The sequence below is a fragment of the Papaver somniferum genome, chromosome 8 (genome assembly GCF_003573695.1).
Source record: "Papaver somniferum cultivar HN1 chromosome 8, ASM357369v1, whole genome shotgun sequence".
Classification (NCBI taxonomy): Eukaryota; Viridiplantae; Streptophyta; class Magnoliopsida; order Ranunculales; family Papaveraceae; genus Papaver; species Papaver somniferum.
This window is the reverse complement of record NC_039365.1, coordinates 165,156,586-165,166,661: the sequence shown is the minus strand read 5'-3', so window position 1 is coordinate 165,166,661 and position 10,076 is coordinate 165,156,586. Positions and strand designations below refer to the sequence as shown.

The 10,076-nt window shown below is 36.9% G+C and overlaps 1 protein-coding gene and 1 long non-coding RNA gene across 7 annotated transcripts; both read left to right on the top strand.

The window, feature by feature from the left end:
- Positions 1-436: 436 nt before the first annotated feature.
- On the top strand, positions 437-3,020 carry LOC113303844. Its single transcript, XM_026552930.1, has 7 exons — positions 437-673; positions 1,248-1,469; positions 1,557-1,614; positions 1,711-1,821; positions 1,908-2,303; positions 2,542-2,601; positions 2,706-3,020. Exons 2-7 carry the CDS (start codon positions 1,255-1,257, stop codon positions 2,763-2,765), a joined length of 900 nt encoding a protein of 299 aa, XP_026408715.1. The 5' UTR covers positions 437-673; positions 1,248-1,254; the 3' UTR covers positions 2,766-3,020.
- Positions 3,021-3,520: 500 nt separating this feature from the next.
- On the top strand, positions 3,521-9,474 carry LOC113303845. Of its 6 annotated transcripts, XR_003337791.1 has the most exons (10): positions 3,521-3,634; positions 3,766-3,918; positions 4,372-4,469; positions 4,590-4,702; positions 4,978-6,091; positions 6,184-6,279; positions 6,476-6,697; positions 6,863-6,957; positions 7,079-7,241; positions 7,339-9,474. It is a non-coding gene; the product is annotated as an uncharacterized LOC113303845 (long non-coding RNA). The 6 variants fall into 6 exon arrangements; XR_003337793.1 differs by lacking the exons at positions 3,521-3,634; positions 3,766-3,918 and having other exon boundaries at positions 4,179-4,469; positions 4,978-5,810; positions 5,965-6,091; XR_003337794.1 differs by lacking the exons at positions 3,521-3,634; positions 3,766-3,918 and having other exon boundaries at positions 4,179-4,469; positions 7,339-7,411; positions 7,510-9,474.
- Positions 9,475-10,076: the final 602 nt, after the last annotated feature.

The window sequence follows — 10,076 nt, the reverse complement described above, 5'->3', positions numbered from 1 at the left end:
GATTGCCAATCGAGATTGACTGTGAGATTTAACTGCGATGAGTGCATCATCTACCTTTTGAACCCGTGATGATTCGTTCCTAGGTTATATCTCTCTATACAAATTTTATCTCTTTTCTTTTTGGGAGATGCTACGCATACAGCCAAACATCCCGAAAAAATTTCCGGAAAGGCGATTGTGTGGCGTTTGGTTGCTGGTCTAGCATCTGGATCAGTAAAGGTTTAAAGTAGGACCACTACTTTCTCTGTTACGGGATGTGAGTCGGCGATAAGGCTCGGTACACCTCGCATTTCCGTTTCTTTTTTCAAAAATCAAAAAAGCGGTAGTCAAAGGCGAAGTACCCGTGGATGGAAAAGATTTAATTCTCACCGTCCATTGTATCTATAGGATAGAACGATAAAATAAAGATGATCATACATCATTTTTCGTCTTCTTATCGTACACCCTATGTGTTTAACTGTATTATTGTAGTAGTAAAAGTTGATGATGATAAAATTAAGGAGGATTGTAATCCGATCAGATACTTCGATGATGATCATCATCACTCATCCGACCCAGTCTCCTATTTTCTTTCTTATAAATACGAAGTGTCTAACTCCATTGAATCTGTTCTTCTTCTTGCTCGACTGGTTTTCTCTCTCCTTGGATCATTTGCAACCTCTCAAGAAGAGAGGTGAGATATGATTTCTAGGGTTTAGGTTTTTTTTATCTTATTTTCATGATTTTTATTTATCTGTTTAATTAGTTTTTGTTGATTTAATCTCTTAGTTTGAACAGTTTTTCAAGATTTTTTAGGGATTATAGCGTTCGATTTTAGTTGTTCTACGAGAACAATCGTGCTTTTTTTAGGGATTTTGTAATGTATTTTGTAAATTAGTTGATTCGATCTTCTTTATGCTCTAATTAGGTTTAATTTTTCAATGATCTTAGTTGATGATCATCCTATCTTTGATCGATTCACCTTTTTAGGTTTTTTTTTTGGGTTTTTTTAGGGATTTTCTCTGATTTAATCTTCTGTTAAACCTATTTAAGTTTCCAACTTATTGATTCTTCATTTTTTTTGTTTTGTTTTCTAAAACCTAACTTAGAAAGAATGCTTTTCTTCTTCATAAATAGGTTGTGGAACCTATTATTGGTTTCTAAAACAAATGAATACTCAAACGGCATTTATGTTTTTCAGAATCCTTTACATGTTCTGAAACTTTTCTCTTTTGTTTCACTAATTGGTTTTATTGAAAACCTTTTAGATAAATCATGGCATGTGTAATGACCAGAGCCAAAGCCATTACTAGTTTTGAGAATTATCAGATTCTTAAAACCAGTAGAAAACCACATTATCCTCCCACTCAAATTAGCTTCCACAAACAGCCAGTAGGATTAGGAAATACCAGGCTTACATTGAAGAAGAAGAAGATGAGGCACTTCGTGTCCTGTTGTTGTTTGAAAGCTGAATTTCCCTCTACAACATGGTATGTATATATTTATGTAATCTGTTTGTATAGTGGTTTGCATTAAATTCATAATTTGGTATTTCACATTCTCTTTTGTTTGTATAGGTGGAAAGAAAAATCTGCTGGTATTGCTTTGGAGATTGCTAAAGCTTTGATACTTTGGGTAAAGTTGCTTGCCTTTTGTATTATATCCGTTTCATTATCTTTTGTTTGGATTGCTTTTTGAATGTGCGCTGTTCTCTTTTGTTTTTTTCTTCAGATAGCTGGAAGGTTGTACAAGAAATGTGTATTCATCACCAGTCCTCCATTTGCCAAAGATGATTTGATACAACTCAAAGTTAACGGGGACCTGATAAGCGGAGCTGTGGAGGTGAAATTCAATCCTCACCAACTGAAGTAGTACTTATACTCGGATAGTAGCATATAACTCTCATTCTTTTATATTTCGTTTTCCAGAAAATTGGCTATACAAAGACATATATCAGAGGGGTTGATGGTTATATGAATAGTGTACCAAATGCTGAAGTTGATTCCAAGAATATTAAACACCTCACCCTGGTCACTAAAGTTTCTAATGTCAAAGCTGATGCTGAAAAAGCTCCTAAGAAAGAAGGCGACGGAATACTGGATGGTCAAGGTGATGCTGGAGAAGATTCCAAGAAAGATGTAGACACAGAATTCAAATTGTGGGGAGTCACCTTAAGCGTGCAAATAGGTTTTGAAAGTTGCGAGAAGATGAATAAAAGGATAAAGGCAATCGGTGACTTCATTACCAGCAATGATCATGTTAAAGAACGCAAGCATATCACGGTCTTTTTTGAGGCTTTTTTACCCGATAAAAAAGCATTCAAGGTATGTTCATTTTAAATTTTGTATGATTATTGGTTACCTAGAGGAGGAACTCTGTCTGTGTAGTCTTCTGCACAGCCTGTCGCAACCCAGAATTAAGGAGGAGTGTTTGTGACTGCTTACAAGTCCTCGTTTTTCCTTTCTAGCCTACCCCAACTTGTTTGGGACTTGAGGCTTAAAAGAAGAAGAAGATTGGTTACCAAGAGGAAAAATGATACTCATTTAATGTATTCTGTTGCAGGTTTCAGTGAGTTTCTTCGTGGATGCGCATGAGAATATGAACAATTACTCAGACATACAGGTTGGTGTTCTACTAAAATTTGGATATAGCTATTCATTATTATGGGTTTAAAACATTTTTCTTTTCCAACCAAGTTTTTTTTTCTTTTTGTCTTGACTGAACAGGGGTATTTCCAGATGAAGCTGGAAGAATTGGCAACACTGACAGTCAATGAGATAAACTGAATGACATACTGGCAAAAATAGCTAAGATTGAGACACTCCTCAATAGATAGTTTTGGGAATTGTCAATGACAAACTGTACATGGACTCAGTTTTTAGTGTTGTTTCGTATATTTTGCTAGCTTAAGAAATAGACAGAAAGAGGAAGTGAAGGCACATGTAGCAGATGAATAGGTTTACAGATTTGTTTTGAATCATTTTTCAACTCTCAATGACATTGTAAAATTCTCTACTTAATAAATCCAGTACTTTTGATAATTATTTGTCTTATGTTTATCTGTTGCACATGTATGCGAAGCCTCTGATCGAACCCCATGTTTCTTTCTACACAAAGTCTAGCATTTGTTTGTGTATTGGCCATGACCAGCAGTGTTATTCACCCCTCCTGGAGAACTCTGAAAATCCAATTGAAGGAAAGTCTTTGTACGTCAACGCTGATTTTGAATGGTGTCTCAGTCACTCAGATTTTATGGACTAACCATACATGACGGATCTGGCGTAAAGACAACATGTAGAAGCCTACAGGCGTAACAGTAAGATGCTACTTCTCTTGTTTCTTCAACTGTAGACTGTAGCTGTTTAATTACAAGTCATGTTTCAAGCAAGTAGAGTTTGTCAGTTTTGAGCTTGAGTTACTTTTGAATGTAGTATCTCTCTTTTCTTTTTTTGATTCCCGATAATGCTTTGACTCTTCTCACTGCATATGATTAATATGTTTTACTCAATTGCGTAGCATCTAACATAAATTTCATCGTCAGAACAGGTGAACGATTCTGGGGTGAGAAAGTCTGCAGAAAAGTGCGTTGCTAATGCCTCTGATGAAGAGAATGAAAGTGTAGGTTATTCATTACGACCAAATCCCAGTCATTCAGGTGAAAAATCAAAATGATCTTGCATTGTTTGATTCTAATTCTTAGGATTTTCTTACTTACTGGTTGCTTGTTGTCAAGTGCGTTTACTTTTCATCCAGTTACTGACACAAACAAAATGTGGATCTCAACAGTAATAGCTCGAGTTTCATATAGTGTGTATGAGGGCATTCATGGGTCAAATAGAGGCTGCAGACTTGGATTGGTCGAGTGTTTGGTTGGGTACTGAATTGAGGTTTAGAAGCTGACTACTCTCAACTGATGGGTATCCTTCCAAAGGGAGCGAGGTCTGATTCTGTTTTTCCTTTCATCTGTTTACTTTTGAGCTGGTAGTTCAAATAGAATCTGAATGAACTTGTGTTCTCATCTTGAAAGACTGAATTAGATCTAAGCAGAGTTGATAAAAAGAGTTGACAATTTAGCAAATTGAAAGGAAATGTTATTCAGTGAACTAGTTCTTTGATCTCAATCTATTGTTAGTTTTATAGGTTACACTTATCTTTTGTTTGGATGCATCTGAGAAATTTATATATATTAATAGGCGTTTCTAAGCAAGAGTTTCTCCGACCTTAGAGCTGGATGGTTAAAGGTTTGGAATGTGGGCAATCATAATTACGAAAATTCAGTTTACTGATAACTCCATGTGCACACTCTTTGTTAGAGCGGACAACGATGTTACTACCATGCAATAAACTAAGGGTAAAGTTGTGTTCAAATGCATTTCTGTTTTTTCGTTGAAGGTTGATGCAGCTATTATACGTATAATGAATACAAGGAAAGTGCTAAGCCACGCCTCTGAGAACCTTTTGGTCTTTGATACTGAAATCGAAGCAACTAGGTAAATCATTCAATGAACACAAACTAATTCTGATTGTTGAAATTCAGAGGAGTTGGTTCTGATGAACAAAGTTCATGAAGTAGTCAATTTGTGAGTGTGAAGCATTCCATCTTCATGCAGGACTTGAAGAATGCAAAACCAATGGTTGATTGGATAGCGTGGCAGAACCACAATATGATTTCAACTCGATTATCGATGAGTGGTAATGGAATTGGACTTTAATCATGAAGCAGGTAATAGTTTCCCTGATATAATCAACATTGAAATGATTTCAGAATACCTAAAAGGAAGTCAAGGATATTGTCTGGTTTTTAATATGTTCTAAGCACAATAGTTATTTACACTGGATAGTTTCTGCGTTTATTTTGAATTATGACAAATCATGCTGACGATATAATCTGTAGTTGTGTAATGTGCATACATACAGAAAACACAAGAACTGTCTCAAGGAACCTATATTATTATTCTTGATCCAGAAGTGATTCAGGTATTATTATTCTTGATGCAGGCTCCATGGACACCGTGGATGTCTTGATCCAGAAGTGTTTCAGGTATTATTATTCTTGATGCACCACCTTGATCTCGTTATGCTTTTCTCTCTTCCTACTCTATTATTATAGCTAATTTTCTTGTGAGCAAGGAACCCCACTTTGTCCAATTTTGCAAGACTTCAGGCGTAGGAAGAGAGTGTCAGCCACTATCAAACAAGGACTTAATCAAGATTTTAAGTGAAAAAGCCGAGTAACTTTTCCCCTTTAATGCATTAATTCCTTATTTTTTTGTTGCTGTTCTTTCGATCCTTGATGAGCCTAACTGGGCACTCCGGTATTGTCTGATCTGTAGGAGGCCAGGGGCATTCTATCTTCTTCTTGTATGATTTTTTTTCCAAAAAAGCTTGAAAAACATAAATTACTAAATTAGAGTAACAGATGACGTTCCTTGAAAGTTTGCATAAGTGGATTTCAGAGAGAAATTTAGTTTTGCGTCTTTGCTACTAATAAGGGCTTCTAAATTATTGCACCATGCCGCTGATTGATGTAGTTTCCTTTTAAAATTGAACAATCAATGATTGAATACAGACCAATCTGAAATAAACAAATTTCATCCACCTTTTAACCTAAAATCCTTGAACAAATGCTAGTGTCAAAGATTCTTGAAAAACAAGTTATTTATTTCTCTTTGCTCTTTCTGATGATTTCGTTGTGAATGTATTTGTGCTTCACTATCAGAATGAAAGTTTATTCAAACAATTACTTTGTTTTACTTTTCAGGTAACATACCGAAGTATCCAAAACTCTGTACTAACCTTGAGCCCTTTGTTTCCTGTGTTTAAATTTAATGGTAAACAAAGTCCCTCATAAAACTTGAGCTTTGAGGACAATGTGCTTCAGAATTCATGGCTTGACCAGATAGTGATTTTATTCTTGTTATTCTTTGCATGCCTTCACTGCCACAAATTTGTTGATGTTAATATTCTTGTGTGATTCTGTTGCAGGGGGATAATGTGGCACTTTTGTCTGCTTTTGCTGAAATGGACTTGGGTTGCTGGGGACCTTCCTGAGCAGGCTATGGGTGTAAAAAATGTAGTCTTCCGTGCTTCTACACCAGCAAGGCTATCCCTTGTAAGTACACACAGCTCATAAATCTCTTTTTATCTACTTACCAGCAATAAGTAGGATTTGTACTTACTCTTTTCTTTTTCTCCTTTTCAAAGAACCATAAAATCTATACCAGACCAAAGAGCAAAAGGTATGAAGGCCGTCCAGGAAAAATCAAACTCAACTAGAAGGAAGTATCACACTTAAATCCTGTATGGCCACGTCCATTGCTCTCTATTATTAGTCACATTTTTCATGACAATCTGTTTTTATTATAGTTGTACTATCAACTAGCTTAACTTTGAATCGAACATCTCATGATAGCTGTTCCAGACTTCCAGCAACTAGTTGTGATTTCATTTCTTCATAACGGGTAGCATTTGAATTTTACATTCCATGCTTTTCCAGGGACACTGGTATTTATGCGGGTTCTAAATCTTTCTCGGGGTCTCCAGTACCATTTGCCTTGGCAATAAAAACATCTTTTCCCTATTTAATTTGGCAATAAAAAAATATCTTTTCCCTATTTAATTTGTTTATAAATATCTTATGCTTTACAGGTCTTTCATCAATAATGGATGCTCGCAATGTGTATATGATGCTGCCTTTTGCGGAATCTGTTCTTCAAGGGTTAGTCTAGTTTCAAATTTACTTATGCTGCATTTTGGCACCTGATTCTTTTATTAAATTTCAGCAATTGTTTTATGTCCTGTTGGTTCACCGTTCACTATTCACTTTGGTATTCATTCTCACCTCCGATTTTAACATTCTACTTCTGCAAAATTATTAATACAGGGCAGCAACAAATGCAGAGTGGGTCTATGACACACCTTTTCTCTCTGATGTCGAAGCCAAACCGAGGCAGCTCCTCATTAAGCTAGGGTATGAAGGTAATATACTTGGTACTGATGAGTAAAACTCTGGGTATTTAGTCGCTAAAACCACAGTTGGGAATTGCAAAACCTGATTCAAACTAATACTTCTGGGTACTTTTATTGTTATCATGGCTAGGTATGTGCCTCCAAAGATGGGAAAGCTATTAACTTATTATAGATACTGCTGCTGGCATGCTTGGGAAGTAAGATCCTCCTGTTCAGCCTGACAGCCTATTTCCAGTTTTCTGGGTAACAAAAGGGATAACAACAGGATTGGTGCATCCACTCATTGATAGCGGGTAATGTAGAATTTCGTATTCATAGACAAGTTCATGAATCCTCTGCAATCTTTCAATATTCTATAGCAAGTTAGTGTTCTTAGTGTTTTATCTGCAGAAAGCTTAAGCTCGAAGAAATTGTTGCAATAATTTGGCCAGTGTTCGGAGCGAATGTAAAAGACAACATAAAGGTTTGCGGTGGAACTCCTATACTCTTTACTTCAGTTTCAAAAATGGTGCAAGAATATATTTTCCTCAAGTTCCCATTTTCTTGTGTTTTCGGTGTTAGGCACATCATGTGCTCAACCACACCTCTGGTCTGCACAATGCATTAGCTAACATTATGTCAGAAATTCCTCCATTACTGTGCGAAAGGGACGGATGTTTTTATCCTTTGATGTGGCTTTGCGGTGGGTTTATCGAGGTATTTATAAATTGTTCATTATTAACTGTATAAAGTATTAGGGGTGCAAGAAGCATAGATCACGGGGATTAGATGTAGTTTTGATCTGTTTAACAAAAGGCGTGGGTCTAGTATCATCACAGCACACAATTAAAGATCAAAACGATCTCATGGCAGCTTAAACACATTCTGTTGTTTATCTCCATCTACTGGCACCGAGAAGATGCTACAGAAACAAAATAACAACCCAGTTCTTTGCTCTGACTGACCTCTTTCCTTTTGATCCACCCTTCTCTCCTTCTCTTTGTACTTTCTTTTTTTTTTAAATGTGGACATTTCCCTGCATCTAATTACGGGATCACAAATATACAGCATGCATCTTGTATAAAATTACATGATGTTTTGGAAGAAAAGCTCATACATCCACTCAACATTGAAGGTGAGCTGTATATTGGTGTTCCTCCAGGCAAGCTCTTCAATTTCAGATACTCCTCAATAGTTATAGTTGACCTGATATTGATAAATGTTGTAGACATTCACACTTAGGGTTTTTAATCAAATATCATTACTTTCTATCCCCAAAAAATTTGCATAACATATTAACATATCGACATCATGCAAGGTATTTCCAGGTGTGGAATCCCGACTAGCAACACTGACGCATGATATGGAAGATCTCAAATGCCTGTCAAATATCGGCAATAGACCTGACTTATCGTCAAGTTTCGAGCCAGAGAACCCGTCTCAGCTAGTGACAGTGCTTCCAACTAGAGTGTTAGCCCCTTATTCTGCAACTCTTGCGGGTGGTATTCACTAGGTAGTCCATCCGCATATACCAAATTCCCTACAGCAAAAAGGTGAAAAAGGAAGTGACCCGAATTAGAGAGGTATTGTTTTTAAAAGCCAGACTTAGAGAACAGATCAAACCCAGTTGCACTAATGACAGTACTGGTAGCAGTTGTGAAAGCAGTGAGACTTCCAAAGATAATCTTGAAACTACGATTAAGGTTGACAGAATGTTCAGTAGCCCATAAGTTCTCGATGCATTCTCAGGTGTGGTAGAGATTACAGGAATGTGGTTGTACCCAATAGGAAGTTCGATTGCGGTTTAGAAGGTTCAATTCAACAGATGGATCCATCATCAGTTTTGGTGGATTTACAGTTCAGAATAAGGTGGTTGTTCAGATGGATCGCTTGAGTTCTCGCAGAATGTTAGGGGGTATTAACAGTAGCAACAGGTGATATCTTTTTCTCATTTGATTCCAGTGTCTTGTCCAACTCTGTATCATCAGCTTTACAAGATAATCTTGAAGCAAAATCTCCCTCCAAAAGTAGCATTCTTCTTCAGGTGTGTCATATCCAGATTGAAAGAGGTCTAAACGTTGAGGGGCCAAGTGCGTTATATCTGAGATGAGATGGTGACCTTGGACCATGTTTTCCATCATTGCTCCCTTGCTAAATCTGTTTGGAGCTACTTTGTGTAGGAGGTAAATTGGGAGCTTGCCATGACTAAAGATCTGTCTTGCTGGTCCAGAAAAGACTTCGACAAATATTACAATAAGATTTAGTTTATTGTGTTGGCGGTGATCATTTGGAGAGTGTGGTTGGGAAACTCAAGTTCTTCGCCCTGACAAGGCAAAATTCCTCCTTTTAAGCTTGACTTTGGTGTTTAAGAATTTTGAAAATGTTTGTCTTTTAGCAATGTAAGTAGGGCCTGGAAAGAAATGTAAGTAATCATAGGAAAAAATAATCCATGAGGACCACAGTCCACACATCATCACCGGAAGGTCGATTGAGTTGGTTATTTGTAAAGTATAATATGCCTTTAAAGTTGCTTATGCGCTGGTAATGTTATTGTCGGTGCATTCATAAATCGAAGCTGTCAGTGTAATATCTTCCATTGCATCGTGTTCATAATGGACTCGGATTGGCAAGTTGTTTGGCCCATTGTGCTCCTACGGTAGTTTCTTTCTACTTCTGCGGTGCCTGTCTTTTATATATGTAGCCAATACATTGGAAAAATTAGGGCAGCAGCATTATGGCTTCTTCTTCTTGTGTTCGTCTTATTGCAATCCATCGTCCTTTTCATCATCAACACCATACTTTTAGAAAACCCAAACCCATGTCATTACCAATGTCATCTCTGACCAGGGATTCTTGCTTCTTCGCTAAACCCCTACTAATCACCGGCGAGAAACAAAAACTCCAATTTCTTTCACCTAAAACCCTACGTAACCCTTACTTTTTCACATCAAAGGTAACAGCATTATCTGAAAATACCAGTAGTTCAGAAACAGAAAAGTTAGAAAATACTCGGAAACTTCCAGCTGCAGAGATATGTCTTATAGTATCTGTATACATCATCCTATTCTTAAACCGACTAAATCTACTTTCCAAATTCCCGGTTTTGAATTATGCAATGAGTCCTATCATGCCATTGTTAGGGTTTTATC

Excerpts from the sequence above, each read along its gene's own strand:
- LOC113303844 (XM_026552930.1), top strand. The coding sequence starts at position 1,255 with ATGGCATGTGTAATGACCAGAGCCAAAGCCATTACTAGTTTTGAGAAT. Across the intron at positions 1,615-1,710 it reads CTAAAGCTTTGATACTTTGG|ATAGCTGGAAGGTTGTACAA; the intron begins GTAAAGTTGCTT and ends TTTTTTCTTCAG. Across the intron at positions 1,822-1,907 it reads TGATAAGCGGAGCTGTGGAG|AAAATTGGCTATACAAAGAC; the intron begins GTGAAATTCAAT and ends TTCGTTTTCCAG.